Source organism: Neofelis nebulosa, chromosome 4 (assembly GCF_028018385.1).
Source record: "Neofelis nebulosa isolate mNeoNeb1 chromosome 4, mNeoNeb1.pri, whole genome shotgun sequence".
Taxonomy (NCBI): Eukaryota; Metazoa; Chordata; class Mammalia; order Carnivora; family Felidae; genus Neofelis; species Neofelis nebulosa.
The window spans coordinates 161,540,596-161,557,956 of NC_080785.1; the positions used below are offsets into that span (position 1 = coordinate 161,540,596).

A 17,361-nucleotide genomic window follows, 5' to 3' on the forward strand; every position below is an offset into this window, starting at 1 on the left:
CTAAACCGGCCGCCCCTAAGATCCAGGGCCCGTAGACTCCACCTTCTCTGACCTGGGGAGTGAGGACTCCCATCAGCTGGGGACACAGATTGAGCACCCTCACCAACAGGAAAATAGGAGATACCTCCACATCTGGAGAGGATCAGGTGTGGTCCACTTTGAGGACAGGGTACTCTCCTCCTGGGGCAACAGACCGCCCCCCCTCCCCCCCCCCCCCCCCCCCCCCCGCCGCTTAGCTGTACACACTGGCTCACCCACACCTGGAGACACAGAAAAGAACCCTTCCCTGGGAGAGAGAGGTGTCCTTTCACCTGAGCACAGGTTGATATACCCCTATAGGGAAAGCCTGGACCTCTCTTCCCTGGGCCTGGGCTGGCGCTGGGGTCCAGCTGGGGGCATCCGAGAGCCGTGGGTCCTGCCCCGCCCCTGCACGGCCAGGTCGCCCCGCCCTGCCCCACGGGCCCCAACGCCCGGCCACTGCCCGCCGCCCGTCGGCCCTTCCGCCTCACTCAGCCGCGCCGTGGAGCGGGACGGGCACTGGCCATGGATCGGACAGCGGGCAAGGACCTCGCCCTGGTAAGGGGACCAGGGGTCCCGGACGCCACATCCCTGGCGATCCCAAGGTCCCGAAGCTCCAGGTCCTCGCCTTCCGGACCCTATCTCCCCCCAAATCGGACACTTGATTCCCAGCCCGGCCTCCCGGTCCCTGACCCAGTGAAGTGGCTGGTAACCTCTTAAGGATGGGGGCGTCTCCGAGCTCATCTGGGGGGGGGGGGGAGGGGACAGGGACAGACTCCGTGAGCCTGGACCCTAGGACGTCCCCGAATGCCACTCCATCCTCTCAGGACCAGGGAGGAGGGTACCCGCGGCGCCGAGGGGACTTCCCTAGCCCGGGACGCCGCCCCGAGTTTCGCAGAGTCTGACCGGGAAGGGGGAGTGGTGCCGGGAGTCCTCGCCCCGGACTTAAGTCCTCGCGGGAGAGGGGGGCCGAGGTCCCGGGCCCCCTCCCCCCGCGGCGCCCTCAGCCCGCCTCCGCGTCCAGGCGCCGCTGCAGGACTGGGGCGAGGAGACCGAGGAAGGAGCGGTGTTCAGCGTGTCCTTACGTCGGCAGCTCAGTCAGCGCTCGAGCCCGAGGGAAGGGCCTGGGGGCAGCCAGGTGAGGAAGGGGCCGGAGGGCGGAGTCGGGCCGGAGGCGACCAGGTGAGGGCGGGGCTGAGTGGAGGAGCCCGCAGGCAAAAAAGGTGAGGGCGAAGCCGAGGGGCGGGGCTGAGCCCCAGGGAGGGGCGGGGCCTAGAGGCAGACGTGGTCGCGGGAGAAAGGCGCCCCGGGGGCGGCCTGGTGAATGGGGTCGGGGCGCGCGGCGGGCCGGTCGACCGCGCGCTTCCGGAGCGGGGACCTGGGGACTAAACTGGACGGCAGGTCCGCCAGGCCTGGCCTAGGTCCGCCAGGCTTAGTGGGCGGCGCTGGAGGGAGGGGTCGTCGTTAGCGGCAGCCGGGTGAGAGCGGACCGGGGTGGAGGGCTGGGGCGGGAAAGACCAGCGAAGCGCGTCTGGAGAGCTGGGAGCGGCGCGGGGAGGGGTGGGGGCGAGTGAGTGAGGGCGCGGGGCGGGGCCCGGGGGACGACCTGGTCCCGGGCGAGTTGCGAGGGTCATTTGGGCCTGGAGCAGAATAATGAATCCAGGAGGCCGGATTCCGAGCAATGGGCGGGACCAGACGTAAGAGCGCTGCTTAGCGCTGGGCATAATTGGAAAGGGGGTGCTCCGAGCCACTCCTCTGGGTCCCTTTGCCTCCCCGCCCCCCCTTGCCCCGCAGGCCTCCAGCCCCGCTGCGGACGCCTTCCTCCATTACCGCACGAGCAAGGTGCGGGCGCTGAGGGCCGCGAGGCTGGAGCGGCTGGTGGGGGAATTGGTGTCTGGAGACCACGAGCAAGACCCGGGCTTCGTGCCTGCCTTCCTGGCCACCCACAGGGCCTTTGTATCCACTGCCCGTGTGCTGGGCCTTCTCCTGCCACCACCGCCACCGCCCCTGCCTCCAGGGTCAGTACCAACGGGTAACCTCCGTGTTCTCACCCCCAGACTCTCCTTTGGGTGCTCGCTCCTGCATTCTTTCCCCCTAAGCTTCCCCTAGCCTCCCTCTTCTCCTGATGGGGGATTGCTTTTCCCAGGACAGAGATCAAGAAGACAGAGGCAGGAGGTCTGCCCGTCAACAAGAACTTAAGGTTGGTCTCCCATAGGTGAGGGTAGGGGGTCCTAGAGGTCCAAGGTCGATCTGAGGTGTAGGGGCCCCCAAGGTCCAGAGCTCTGGGCTGGGCTCTGAGGCCCTCCATTCTGACCAGGGCTGTGGTGTCCGTGCTGGGCTCCTGGCTGCGGGATCACCCTCAGGATTTCCGGGCTCCCCCTGCCCACTCGGACCTAGGCAGCGTCTGCACCTTTCTGGGCTGGGCGGCCCCAGCAGGGCCCGAGGCCCGGGAGGCAGAGAAGCTACTGGGAGATTTCCTGGAAGAGGACGAGCGAAAGCAGGAAGACGAGGAGCAGCCTGAGGCATGGACAGGTGAGGGGTATGGGACATGATTGTGCCCTGAGTAGGACTTTTCCTTCATGACCCGTCCCCCAGGGGCGTTCTCCCCTCACAGAGCTGCTACAGATCTTGGGCAAAGTTCTTAACCCTGTCTGAGCCTCAGTTTCCTCATCTGTGAAAGGGGGGTGATGATAGTATTTGCCTGATTGACCTCTTTATTCATTCAATACATGCGTAGCTACTGGCTCTGGGAAATAACAGGGGACCGAGCTCCCAGTTCCCTAGGGAGGACAACAGTAAACAAGGATATAAGCAAACAGTGAGGGCTTGGCAAACAGTATTATCTTCATTATTGTTGTTATCACGGATTCTCGCTTATTGGAATCTACCACCTATAACGAAAATACATAAAAAGTCATAGTGCGATTGCTATTTTCTTGTAGAAGGGGCATCAGCAAGCTATCTGGTCCTTTACTGAGTTTGCCCACCCGGGTTGTAGAGAGCTTTGCGGGGGAGGGAAAAATATCTACCTACTTCATTCAGGTCTTCGTTCACTTCCTCAGACCTGCTTTCTCTGATCGTCTCCCCGCAAATATATCCCCCTACTCTGTGTCCTCGCCAGCCTTATTTTTCTGCAGAGCACTCACTGGCCTTGTCGCAGACTCTGTCCCCAGGGGCAGGAACAACCAAGATTTGTTGACTGAATAATTGCATCCTGCTTATAAAGTACCATCTTTCACCCATCTGTGTTCGAACTGATCCCTATCCCAAAAGCATCTAAATCCCTAACCCCCATCTTTTAATCCTCAGATTAAAGCGGCCACATTCCTCTCTGCTTTACAAAGTAGCAGCTATTTTTTTCTCTCCCTGGTGACAAAGTCTCGGTTATTTATGTATATTTTATCCCTCCGTCTTCCCTCTTGGTTTTTTTTAAGTGTCTTTCTTCCTCTGCCTGCAGGATTTCGCCAGCTGATTTCAAGGCATTAGAGCTAAAGGGTCCAATGGGGTAGCTACTAGCCGCATGGGGTTATAGACACTGAACTTAAAATAAAAATGTCAGCGATTTGGTCATACTGGCCACATTTCTAGTGCTCATAGCCATAGTAGACAGCGCAGGTAGCAAAATGTCTCCACCACTGCAGACAATTCTATTGAAAGAACCGCCCTGAGCTGTGAGTTCTTGAAGTCAGAGGAGAAATGAACATTTATTGGACACCTACTGTGGGCCCTGCTCTGGGACACACTGCATTTTAACATCTTTCTGGGGGGGCATTACTTTTTAGTATGAAAAATTTCCGACACACAGGAAAGGGGAGAGAATGGTATAAAGAGCCCTCAGACACCCCTTGCTCATTTTTAACAATTAAGAATTTGACGCAAAAATGTCTTTTTTTTTTTTTTTTTTTTTAATTTATTTTTGGGACAGAGAGAGACAGAGCATGAACGGGGGAGGGGCAGAGAGAGAGGGAGACACAGAATCGGAAACAGGCTCCAGGCTCCGAGCCATCAGCCCAGAGCCTGACGCGGGGCTCAAACTCACGGACCGCGAGATCGTGACCTGGCTGAAGTCGGACGCTTAACCGACTGCGCCACCCAGGCGCCCCAAAAATGTCTTTTCAGGATAACTTGAAAACAGATCCCATGCTGGTGCCACTTCACTCGTAAATACTTAGGTATGCGCCTTAACTGCCAAGGACTTTTTTTTTAAATATTTATTTATTTTTGAAAAAGACAGAGACAGAGTGTGAGTGGGGGAGGGGCAGAGAGAGAGGGAGACACAGGATCTGGAGGAGGCTCCAGGGTCTGAGCTGTCAGCACAGGGCCCGGCTCGAACTCACAGACTATGAGATCATGACCTGAGCCGAAGTCGGAGGCTTAACTGACTGAGCCACCCAGGCGCCCCTGACAAGGGCTTTTTTTTTTTTTTTAATATAACCTTGTGCCTACAATCTTTTCCAACAAAATCAGCAATAATTACTTAATTTCAAAAAATACCTAGTCCAGAATCAAATCCCCCCATTGTCCCTAAATGGTTTGGGTTTTTTTTGTTTGTTTGTTTTTTTGTTTTGTTTTTTTTACAGTTGTTTCTTTTTTTTTTTTTTAATTTTTTTCAACATTTTTTATTTATTTTTGGGACAGAGAGAGACAGAGCATGAACGGGGGAGGGGCAGAGAGAGAGGGAGACACAGAATCGGAAACAGGCTCCAGGCTCCGAGCCATCAGCCCAGAGCCTGACGCGGGGCTCGAACTCACGGACCGCGAGATCGTGACCTGGCTGAAGTCGGACACTTAACCGACTGCGCCACCCAGGCGCCCCTACAGTTGTTTCTTTGAAATCCAAACATCCATTAAGGCACTTGGTCTTCCTTCTTTTTTTTTTTTTTTTATTTAAAGTTTATTTATTTATTTAGAGAAAAAGTGCACATGAGGGAGGGGCCAAGAGAGAGAATCCCAAGCAGGATCCACACTGTCAGTATGGAGCCCGACACAGGGCTTGAACCCATGAACCGTGAGACCATGACCTGAGCCAAAGTCAAACGCTTAACTGACTGAGCCACCCAGGCACCCCAGGGCGCTTGGTCTTTCATTTCTTAGGTCTCTTTTATTCTATCACATTCTCCCTTTGCCTTTTGTTTATGTCATTGGGCCTGGGGGGGAGGGGGGAATGAGTCATTTGTCCTGAGGAAGGTCTCACATTCTCCACTTACCTGTTCGCTGTCTCATGGTGACATGTAGCATGTTCTTCTATCCCCATATTTGCTGTAAGACCTACAGATTTGATTAATTGAGGTGCAATTTTTTTTTCCAATGACAACTTTTTAAAACTAGGATTTTGCAACACCATCTGTCCTAATTTGAAATTAAAGACAGCCAATTAAATGCACTTACAGGGGCGCCTGGGTGGCGCAGTCGGTTAAGCGTCCGACTTCAACCAGGTCACGATCTCATGGTCCGTGAGTTCGAGCCCCGCGTCAGGCTCTGGGCTGATGGCTCGGAGCCTGGAGCCTGTTTCCGATTCTGTGTCTCCCTCTCTCTCTGCCCCTCCCCCGTTCATGCTCTGTCTCTCTCTGTCCCAAAAATAAATAAAAAACGTTGAAAAAAAAATTTAAAAAAAATAAAAAATAAAAAAATAAATGCACTTACAAAGGTAAGTAAAAAATAATACTATGGTGCTGTAACTCTAATATGAAGGAGAAATAAAGTGAAAGCAGCTCATACAATAATAAACTATGCTTGTTGCTGTGTTAGCCCTTAGGCATGTCTCACTAGGGGACGTGATGAGGTTGTCCAGAGCCTTTGTCTCTCATAGCGTCACGGTGAATGTGACAGTCACAAACACCACCTAATGCACCACACAGGTGCAGTAGCATAAACATTGGGGACATCGCTTTCCAGAATGGTGAACACTCCTAATTTCCAAACAAAAAGGATCCAGACTTTGACAGTTCTTGCAGTCCTGGAGCCAAACTAATGGGTGGTCATGAGCAAGAGAGTTGGGTTGTAGGTGCAGATTATTGTAAACAGGTTTTCCAAAGACGCAAATGTCCTGAAGTGGCATTTGGAGGTGGAGTGGCACAAATTCACTGAGCCTGTCAGCTCCCTGGTGGCAGATTTCGATTTCCAAAATGTCCCCTAGGGGTCGCCACCACCGAATCCCACTATGGGAAAAATCATTTCTTTCTTTTTTTCTTTCTTTTTCTTTTTTTTTTTTTTTAATTAAGTAGAATCCACGCCCAACGTGGGCTTGAACTCACGACCCTGATACCAAGAGTGTCATGCTGTACTGGTTGAGCCAGCCAGGCGCCCCCAAAATCATTCCTATTGATTATTTTATGGCAGTCTAGTATGTATGATCCTGTTTGATTTTTTAAAAATCCAGATAGGGGCGCCTGGGTGGCGTAGTCGGTTAAGCGTCCGACTTCAGCCAGGTCACGATCTCGCGGTCTGTGAGTTCGAGCCCCGCGTCAGGCTCTGGGCTGATGGCTCGGAGCCTGGAGCCTGTTTCCGATTCTGTGTCTCCCTCTCTCTCTGCCCCTCCCCCGTTCATGCTCTGTCTCTCTCTGTCCCAAAAATAAATAAAAAACGTTGAAAAAAAATTAAAAAAAATAAATAAAAATCCAGATAAAGAAATCAAGGCACAAGGGAGGTTAAAGTTCACATAGCAAGCCTGGGGGACAAATTTGGATTTGGACTTGGGACTGCCAATAGCCTTCCCTTACCTACAAAATCATACCACCTCTCGCCACAATAGGGTAGACAGATCTTATTTCAATATACGTTCAAAGACAAAACAAAACAAACAAACAAAAAAAAAAAACCCCCACAAACCTCTCTTTTCTACTGTAACCTGTAAGCACCTGGCTTCAAATCCCTGCCCTGCCATTCCCTGAGGGTGCGACTTAGGGCAAATTTTTCCTCCCTCAGTTTCCCCATCTGTGGAAGGTAGATAATAATACCTCCCTCACTGGGTTACTGTGTTAAATCGCCTAGTGTGGACTACCACCCAAGGTGCTAAATGAACGTTTCTGTTGCTCTGACACCCTTAAAAATCCTCAGGGAGGTTTCCATTTTGCAGATAAGTAAAGTGAGACTCAGAGACACTAAGGCACTCGTCCAAGGTCCCAAAGCCAGTCCTGGATTCGAACCCCTTCTTATACTCCCTCAGTACCTCCTGGAGCTACCCAGACCCCACGCCCAGACTCCCCAGAAGGCTGCTGGGAAGAGGAGGAAGCAGTGGCGCGGGAAGGCCCTGAGCTCCTAGACTTCAGTGTAGACGAAGTGGCCGAGCAGCTGACCCTGATGGATGTGGTGAGGCCCGGGTGGGACCCGGTAATGGGGCGGCTTCCGCGGAGCACACATCCCACCCACCCACCCCCACCGCCTCCCTTCGCCCAGGAGCTCTTTTCTCGGGTGCGGCCCTGCGAGTGCCTAGGCTCCGTGTGGTCACAGCGAGACCGTCCAGGGGCCGCAGGCACTGCCCCCACTGTGCGAGCCACTGTGACCCAGTTCAACATGGTGATCGGTTGCGTGCTGGGCTCCGTGCTCGGAGCGCAGGGCTTGGCCGCCCCACAGAGGGCGCAGCGGCTGGAGAAGTGGATCCGCATCGCCCAGGTGCTTGTTGGGGGGTGGGGGGCGGGGGTGGGGCATGGGGTGGGGAACAGGCCTGGTGAGAGGCCGGGGACTGGAGGCGGAAGGCCCAAGACAGGGCTCTGGCAACGAGGGGAGGGTTGGGGTTGCGAGGTACCTAAGGGAAAGCCTGGAAGGGGTCCAGGGCTAGGGTCCAGGACTGCAGAGGGTCACTGTGGGTTTAGGGATAAGAGGATGGGGTGGGAGAAGGTAATGGGGCGGCCGTGGATTGGAGGAAGGACCGAAGCCCGGAGAAGGGGGCGGAGGTCCCTACAGGGACTGGGTAGGGTAGGGGCGGGGCAAGAGCCTCAAGGCTGAAGAAGAGAAACAAATTGGGGGCCCACTAGAGTGGGAGGGGGGGAAGAGGGGGGAAAGAGGGTAAACGGTTGATACCCACGCGGGGGTGAGACATAGCTTCGGGGAGGAGAGGTCTGGGTCCTGGGGAGATACTGTGGGCACCTCTAGGGCTCGGGGAGAAGCGAGGAACAGGGACAGGTGCCAGGTAAGGAGTGGAGGGGCAGGTGGGGGAGAGTGGAGGATCCCGAGGGAGGAGGCTGACTCTTGGTAGCCTGTCAGATGGGGGGCGAGTTGTAGGAGTCTGGCCTGGGGTCAGAAGTCTCGGATCAAAGGTGGATCATAGCTGGGGGTCAGGCTTGGGGTGTGACCAGCGCCCCCGCCCCACCCGTCCAGCGCTGCCGCGAACTGCGGAACTTCTCCTCCCTGCGCGCCATACTGTCAGCCCTGCAGTCTAACCCCATCTACCGCCTCAAGCGGAGCTGGGGCGCCGTTAGCCGGTGAGGACGGGAGAAGGAGGGAAGGAGGGTTGGTGACGCTGGGGCGGGCCCTCCTCCTCCCCAGCGTCGCTCTGACCTTCCCAGGCGCTGATCCGTGACCCCTCTCTTGCCCCCACCCCAGGGAACGGTTATCCACTTTCAGAAAACTCTCGCAGATTTTCTCCGATGAGAACAACCACCTCAGCAGTAGAGAGATTCTTTCCCAGGTAAAGATGGGTGTGGACCCCGGGGATCCCCCGCCCCCAAAAAGGGACCTGGGGCCGGGCAGGGCATGGCTTGTCATTGTCATAACATTCAGTGTCCTTCCAACACACCTCAACAATGACCTTCCCCCGTGTTAGCGGACAGCCCCAGGGCTTTACTGCCTCGGCCGCCCTCCTTACAGCTCACATGCAGTGACTGCCTTGTTTATTCATTCAACAAATACCAGAAGTTACATGGAGAAGGTCGCTTGGGGCCAGAGTCCTAGCAAAGAGTAAAAAAATAAAATAGTGCTAGGACTTGACTTTGAGAAGCAAAACTACAACTTGCGTGCCCGCAAGGCTGACGAGGTGTAGGCAAGATTTAGATTTTAACTGCAGCTGGGTGCTGGTTCGTAGGGTGAATCCAGACTAGATGGAATGTGAAACCTGTTCCTTCGGCCCAGAACATTCTTCACATTCACCTTCTTCAGGTCTCGCTTCGCCTGCTGCCTTATCGCCCTTATCTCTGCCTGGTACATGTGTCGCTTGGTTATTGCTGCCTCTCCCTGGCTAATGTCTGCTCTGCGAAGCCAGGATTTTCTGGCTCTTTGGCTCACCGCTCCCTCCCTAGCACTCAGAACAGAGCCTGGCCCAGAGTAGATGCTCAATAAATATCTGTGAGTGAATGCATGTCTCGAATAAGGATAAGAGGTCAAGGAGCAGGGAGCTCTGAATTCAGCGCCTACCGTGTGGCGGGCACTGTGCCAGGAAACTCCTACCATGAGCCAGACAGACGAGGTTCCTGCCCTGGCCGGGGGGTGGATATCAGGCCTTATAGAGGGAGACACACAACACGATAATAACGGCCTAGCGATGATATAATGAATTACCAGATAGAGCGATGCTGTGAAGGCAAGGTTTAGGGTATGGATAGCAGGCCTGTGCCATTCAGGCCAGGACAAGCCTTCTCGCCCGGGTTGAGGCCAGCCCTGGAGGAGGCCAGGGCCTGCCCCTTGTTGCTAATCGGCTCGCTTCCCTTGTTCGGTTTTCCCTGGGTTTGGTTTTTACAACTGGCTGGTGGCTGCTGAAGGCAAACAGGTGTAGGTGGTGGGTCTTGAGGCATGTTTCCTGAGAAAAAGGGTCAGAGACCCCAGGACTGCTCAGTTCTTCCCTTCCCCCAGGAGGAGGCCACCAAGGGCCCCCAAGAGGAGGACCCCCTCCCAGGAAGCCTGCCCCCAGTGAGTGAGGTGGTTTGGGATGGGGGGGACGAGCAGAATCTTCACGGAATGGGGTGCTACGTGATGGGGTCAGTGACGGCTGAGAGTGACTGGAGTTCTGGGGCCACAGAAACTGCCCCCAGGCCCTGTCCCTTACCTTGGCACCTTTCTCACGGACCTGGTTATGCTGGACACAGCCCTGCCGGACATGCTGGAGGTCTGACCCCTGATCCTTGACTCCTGACCCCAGCACCACTTCCCCTCAGCACAGTGGGCCTCCTGACATCCTCCCCTTGACCCTGCCCACACTCCCTACCCCAGCCCCCTTAGCGCAGTGGGGCTCCTGACATCCCAGCCCCTGACCTTGACCCTCAGTCCTCGGTTCTGGAGGCTCCAGTTCAGACAAAGTTTGCCCCCAGGGGGATCTCATCAACTTTGAGAAGAGGAGGAAGGTGAGTGGCACTGGGTGGGCATGGGGGGGACAGGGTGGGGGCAGGGCCAGGGCAGGTTCTCAGAGGCCCCACCCCCTCAGGAGTGGGAGATCCTGGCCCACATCCAGCAGCTGCAGAAGCGCTGTCGGAACTACTGCCTGAGTCCCCGCACACCCATCCTGGTGGCCCTGCGTGCCCAGCGCCAGCTCAGCGAGGAGCAGAGGTGACTCAGTCCAGCCACCATCCCCCCGCGATGGCACACACGTATCGCTCCACCTCCTCAGACACCCTCCTGAGCCCCGACCCCCAACCTATGACCTTGCATTTTCCCCAGTCCACTGAGGGTCCCAGTTCACCTCAGATTTTGACCCCATCTGACTTTCTGACTTCAGCCTTTCATGGACAGCTGGCCATTCCAGTCACCTGTCCCATCCGTTTGCCTCCCCACCTTCTGACCCTATCTGACCTATGACCCCATTTGTAACCCCAGTCTGGATCTCTGAGCCCAGTCATTGACCCCCAGTTCTAAATAACTGACTCCAACTTTGATGTGCATCTGACCATCCAACTCAACTCTCCCAACCGTTTCTTTTCATTCTGTTGAATCCATTGCCCCAGTCATTGACCCCAATGATCACTCGACCTGGAACTCTATCTTTGACCCAATTTTACTCCTCAATCCCACGCAGCCAATCCCCACGTGACCTGCCAACCAAGCCATCCCTTCTCATAACTAATAAGACCCCGGTGGCCTAATAGCCCGCCATTTACTACCCTGACACTGACGCTTGGTGCCCAACTCCTGCCACACACACCCCCCATGCCCCCAAAATGAGGCCCTTCACTGATTCTAGCCAAGCTTTCAGCTCATTCCCTGCTGCTTCCTGGCCCCACCCCACCCCATGTGCACCTTGACTCCTCAGTTACCATGTCTCCCGTGTCATTGAGCCGCCAGCTGCCTCCTGCCCCAGCTCCCCACGCATCCGACGGCGCCTCAGCCTCACCAAGCGCCTCAGTGCGTGAGTCTCGGGGTGTGCGTGGGGACAGGGGTGGGCAGAGACGGGAGAGCGCTCCTGGGCCCGAGGCTGATCTCCTCCTCATCCCTCGTCTCTATCTTTAGAAAGCTGTCCCGAGAGAAGGGCTCATCCCCTGGTGGGAGTCCTGGGGACCCCTCGTCCCCCGCCTCCAGGTGAGTATCCCAGTTAGTGAAAGGAGTGGAGATAGCAGGGTCAGAGGTCAGGGCAGCCGCTCGACCTCAGGCTCTGTATCTCCCTCAGTCTTTCCCCAGGGTCCCCGCCATCTAGTCCTAGAACCAGAGACCCTCCTCCTGGCAGTCCCCCGGCCTCTCCAGGGCCCCAGAGCCCCACCACCAAGGTACCGAGACTGCCTGTGTGCGTGTGGGACTGTGGGTACCCAGGGCCGTGTGTGTGTGTGTGTGTGTGTGCGCGCGCGTGCATGCGCGTGTGTGGTTTCATGACCAGGCATGTACATAAGAGGCTGTACACGTGCTTGGCTGAGCACCCTGGGTGTCTGTCCAGGAGACCCCGTGCATCTCCATGGCCCTGTTTGAGGGATTATCCCTCAGTCTGGCTTGTGCTCGGACCTGGACCCATGAGTCAGCTTGCCCACAGGGCACTTTTGGGTGTGATCACACCTTTGCAAGGATATGTGTGTCCCCAGGAATGTGCATACCTAGAGTGGAAACACAGGCATAAATATCCCCAGTATCCACGGGATCGTGAACGGGGCTGTTGATGGACTTGTGGATGTACAACAATCATAAGCGTTTGTGTGTATTTGCTGCTGTCCGTGTACATAGGATTTCTCATGTGTCTATTGGCCATGTGTAAGTTTGTCTTTGTAACAGGGCACGAAGGTCTGTATGTGATGGGATGGCGTAGATGTGGGCTCGTGAGTGCACCCTGATTGCCCATCCCCAGGCTCCAGTTGTGTAGCGGGATGTATAAGGCTCCCACCACTCAGCCCCCACCCCCACTGCCTACAGCTGCCCCTGAGCCCGGACCTGGCAGGCCCCCGGCCCTTGGCTTTGCCTCTGAGCAGTACTCACATCTCCTTACCGGGGCAGCAGGGATCAGAGGCTCGAGTCATCCGTGTCAGCATTGACAATGACCACGGGAACCTGTATCGGAGCATCTTGGTGAGGGGTTGGGCCGGGAACCTGCCGGGGCAGCCCTGCCCTTGGAACTTGGCGGTCACGCCTCACCACCCACCTTCTCTTCCCAGCTCACCAGTCAGGACAAGGCCCCCAGCGTGGTGCAGCGAGCCCTGCAAAAGCACAATGTGGCCGAGCCCTGGGCCCGTGACTACCAGCTTTTCCAAGTCCTTCCGGGGGACAGGGGTGAGTAGGGACTGCTTGGAGGCTGGACTGGGGATTAGCTAGGAGGGCAGCAGGTTGACGAGGGTCAAGACTGGCCTTAACAGGGCCATGAGGTGGTTCCAGTCGGACACAGAGTAAGGGTAAGATAAAGCAGGGTGGGGGTAAGAGGCAGTAAAATATCCGTGCCTTGATTTTGTGGGGTCATGAGGTTGCCCTGGCTGTGTGAGAGAAAGGGGGACACGACAGGTGTCTTGTTGGGATCTGTGGGGAAATGAAATTGTCCAGGGTCACATGGGAGAGGGAGGAAAGGAGGTTGCCTTGGCTTAAATTTGTAGGATCATGAGGTTGTTCAGGCTCAGCCTGGCGGGGTGGGGGTCTAAAGAGGGGTCTGGGCTTAAGTTTGTGAAGAAATGGGTTTGTCCCAGCTCAGCATGGGGACCCTGAAGTCTCTGAATGTGGCACGCCACGTGGTATTGAAATTCAGGGTAGGGGGAACATGATGATGCCCAATCCAGACACAGATCGAAGGTTCCCCAGTTCTCAAGAAGGAGAGGACACGACATGAGTTTGGGGGGACGTTAAGAAGGAATATAGGAAATTGTTCAACTATCAAGTGCGAGGGCCACAGACTATACAGGCTGGTTGTAGGAAGTCAGAAGGTGTCCAAGTTCATGGTGAGGGCGGCAGGAACTTGGCTGGGAGTTGGCTGGGTGAAAAGGAAGTTGTTTGGGATGGGTGACCCGAGTTTGTCCAGCCTTCCGGCACAGGCTGCGTAGACTCCAGAGAGAAATAGCGGGAGGTTGTCCAGGTCCGTGGCGGACGTGGTGGGAGAGACTTGAGGTTGTGCAGGCTTTGAGTGGGAAGTTGTCCAGGTTCCCCACGAGAGGACGGCTCAGCACTGGCTGAAGGGACCCAGGGTGGTTGTGCCAGAGTAAATGGCAGAAGGTTATTTCGGTCTTTCGTGGTGGGATATGAGGTGGTGCAGGCCTTTTACCGTCATGTCCACCCCTGGCCAGAGCTGCCGATTCCTGACAACGCCAATGTCTTCTATGCAATGAGTCCAGCCGCCCCTAGAGACTTTGTGCTGCGGCGGAAGGAGGGGGCCCGGCACACACCTACCATCTCCTCGACCTGAGGGGGCCCTCTTCTCCCTCTAGGGGCCTGGCCCCTGCCACCATGGATGTGGGGAGAGGCCTCCTCTCCCAGAAAAGTCCCATTCCCCCATAGATCCATTGTGCTCTGTACTGTGTGACCCCCACCCCCCATGCCCAACTTCATCGAATGCCATCTCTCTGACACTCCCGGTACTTGATCCTTATTCCAAAGCCATCAGCCCATGAGTGGCCGGATGAAGAGTTTCATCCCATAAACATAGAAGGCAGGTGGGGCACGGATGGGGGCAGGGCGGTCAGACCTTTCCCCAGAGAAATCTGACAACCCGGGGGGACGGAAGTGGATGAAAACAGTGCCCAAGGTTATGAAACAGGAGATGGGTCTTGTCTGTTCTGTGCCTCGTGTTCTCTCTTGATCAAGATCAAAATTAAAAAACAAAAACTGAAAAAAACCCCAACAGCCTCATGAAAGGGTCTGGGCGAGACATGACCGATGCCGGAGGGGGAGGGGCTGTCACACACGCAGGGGGCGGGACTCCCCAATATTTGGGGGTGCGATACGCTGCTTTTCCGCCATGGGTGTGGGAGACTGAAGAAGTCAAATTCCACTGGCATCTGAGACAAACGACATCATCACCCTTAAGTCAATAGGGTGTGAGGATGAGAGGGGTACCCTGTCTCTCTGTGCTGGGGTAGGAAGAAGAAACAGAGCAGGTAGAGATAAAGGGACCCATAAGGCCACCTGCAACACAGTCCTAACAACAGAAACAACTACATTCATTTTTTTGTAAGTTTATTTATTTAGAGAGTGTGTGGTGGGGACGGGCAGAGAGAGAGAGAGAGAGGGAGAGAGAGAATCCCAAGCAGGCTCTGCGCTGAGTGCGATGCGGGGCTCGGAACCTGACTCGGGGCTTAAACTCACGAACTGCAGGATCATGTCCTGGAGCCTAAGTTGGACGCTTAACCGACTGAGCCACCCCGGCGCCCGCCACAATGGCATTCTTAGCAATAGTGTGTTCACATAGGAACTTCTACTCCATGCTGTACATCAACTAGGGGCTTTATATATCTCACTGTTAATCAGGGTTCTTTGTGCTTCGAGTGTTCAGAAACCCAATTCAAACAGACATGCAAAACGGGAAACGAATGGCTCGTGTATTCGAAAGGTTCAGTTGAGTCCAGCGTCAGTCACCGTTGGATCCATGGATTCCAAACATACCAGGATTTTGTTGCGGTCTTTGGGCTCTGATTTGCTGAGGAGACTGTACCCACCCACCCCACCCCCACTCCCCACCAAATCCAGCCACCATCTGTGGCAATAGAGGGACCACCGATTTTTAGCTGGCCACCCAGAGTAGAAAACACATTTCCAGTCTCCCTTGCAGCAAAGTGTGGTCATGTGACTAAGTCTTGACCAATGGGATGTGAGCAAATTTTAGTCCAGGTTTAACAGCCGGCCCTTAGGCTCTTAAACCGAAGGCCTGTGTCCTCCCCTTCCCTCTTTTCTGCCCCTCCCCCCATCGCTCCCGCCGCTGGTTAGAATGAAGCAGTGGAGTGGATCATCTTGGATTGAGGGGGTTCATGTTCTTTGAATAACTGAGCGACAAACTTGAAGGTGCCTGGCCCTCTGAGACCAGGGTGCAGCCATATTGTATTGCCGCTACTTGGATTGTTACATAGAGAGAAATAGATGTATATCTTACTTAAGCCACTATTATTTGGGTCTGTTACAGTAGCCAAAATAGCATCTAATTAATGTAGCCCCACTGCAAGGCAGGCTCACACCTTCCCATGCAAGGAGAGCCCCTCCTTTCCATCAGGTCAAGCAAAAGTCCCAGAACAGATGCCCATTGGACCAACTCATGTCACGTGGCCACCCCTGCACCAATCACTGTGCTCAGAGAAATGTTAATAGGCAGATTGTCCAGCTCTGGGTCCTGTGCCCATGCTTTGAACCAGAAGAGCAACTTCAGATCACGAAGACTAGAGCCTGGGAGGGCGCATACATGGAAATTACATTTGAGTACTGTTACTAAGGGAAAGGTGGCTCAGTAGATTAAGCATCAGACTCTTGATTTTGGCTCAGTTCATGAATGTATGGTTCGTGAGTTCGAGCCCTGGGTCGGGCTGTCTGCTGTCAGGGGCGAGCCCACTTTGGATCCTCTGCTCTGTCTCCTTCACTCTCTGCCCCGCCTTCCCTCTCTCTTTCTCAAAAATAAAATAAAATAAATAAACAACAACAACAACAAAAAGGAGAACCTAAGCATCACGTACCGTCTAGGAAAAGACCAATTACAGAACAGAACATGCTATTTTGCAGGCTTTTGTTGTTGTGGCTATGAATATTAAGACCATAGGACCAGTCAGATGTAAGTAACAGTATCCTTCTTGAAATAGCTTAAGCAAATAATAATTGCTACGCAATGTAATATGTCAGTTATATTTCAATAAAATAACTTATTTTTACTGAGGGCTTACTATGTACTGTCCTAAGAACTTTACCTAATCGATCTCACCAAATCCTGATACTAGCTTTATGGAATAGCATACATTCCATATGTCTATTTTATACATGAAGAACTGAGCCTAGTGAGGATTAAGTAATTTACCCAAGGTGGCAAGGTTGGGGCTCAAACTTGAATGATGTGTGATGTGCCAGAACATATGCCCTCCCTTAACCAGTGGGTTACTTTTCCTCTCATAACAACAGCTTATACTTTCTGCCTCTCACGCTCTTTCACGCACAGTGCAAAGGCCAATTTCCTGAGGGAGGGATTACTGCTGCATCACTATGGCTTTTTTTTTTTTTTTTTTTTTAAGTTCAGGGGCGCTCAGGCACAGCTGTATCCAGGGGCTGACACAGTATCACCCATCTCTTTACATCTCCTGGCTTAGTGTTTCTCTAATCTTTTACTCCACAGATATATTTATTTATTTTGAGAGAGAGAACAGGGGAGGGGCAGAGACAGAGAGACAGAATCCCAAGCAGGCTCTGCACTGTCAGCGAGGAACCCGACGTAGGGCTCAAACCCACAACCCGGGAGATCATGATCTGAGCCGAAATCGAGTGGGAAGCTTACCCACTGAACCACCTACGTACCCCTGCACAACTATTTCTCCTACTGTGTGCCAGGCCCTGTTCTAGGTGCTAGGGATACACAAATGAACAAAATGAACTAGTGAGGGCGGCAAATCAGTAACAGAACATCAAATGCTTATTAGGTGATAATAAACAGGGAATGTAAAATCATCACCATCATCCATTTAAGGGCGACAGGGGTGTGGGATGAGAAGGTCGCTATTTTTTTTTTAAGTTTATTTATTTTGAGAGAAAGTGGGGGCGGGGGTGTAGAGAGAGGGAGATACAGAATCTGAAGCAGGCTCCAGGCTCTGAGCTGTCAGCACAGAGCCGGACATGGGGCTCGAACTCGTCAACCACAAGATCATGACCCGAGCCGAAGTCGGAAGCTCGACCGACTGAGCCACCCAGGCACCCCCAGATGGTTGCTATTTTAAATGGGGTCATCTCAGGGGGCAAATGTCACTGAGGAGGTGACATTTGGGCAGAAGCCTGAATAAAGGACTGAGCCCCATGGATATTTAGAGGAAGAGTTTCAGAGAGAGGTAACAGGGTGTAAAAGCC

The 17,361-nt window shown here is 54.2% G+C and overlaps 1 protein-coding gene across 2 annotated transcripts; it reads left to right on the forward strand.

Moving 5' to 3' along the window:
- Positions 1-314: 314 nt before the first annotated feature.
- RGL3 (ral guanine nucleotide dissociation stimulator like 3) lies at positions 315-14,247 on the forward strand. Of its 2 annotated transcripts, XM_058727959.1 has the most exons (19): positions 343-576; positions 1,043-1,156; positions 1,813-2,036; positions 2,165-2,218; positions 2,336-2,550; positions 7,184-7,326; positions 7,414-7,629; positions 8,335-8,438; positions 8,560-8,644; positions 9,802-9,858; positions 9,968-10,054; positions 10,257-10,289; positions 10,370-10,491; positions 11,192-11,287; positions 11,389-11,457; positions 11,546-11,642; positions 12,274-12,426; positions 12,513-12,627; positions 13,623-14,247. In XM_058727959.1, exons 1-19 carry the CDS (start codon positions 544-546, stop codon positions 13,739-13,741), a joined length of 2,136 nt encoding a protein of 711 aa, XP_058583942.1. In that variant the 5' UTR covers positions 343-543; the 3' UTR covers positions 13,742-14,247. The 2 variants fall into 2 exon arrangements, with proteins under 2 accessions (XP_058583943.1, XP_058583942.1); XM_058727960.1 differs by lacking the exons at positions 12,513-12,627; positions 13,623-14,247 and having other exon boundaries at positions 315-576; positions 11,192-11,283; positions 12,274-12,391.
- The last annotated feature ends 3,114 nt before the right edge of the window (positions 14,248-17,361 follow it).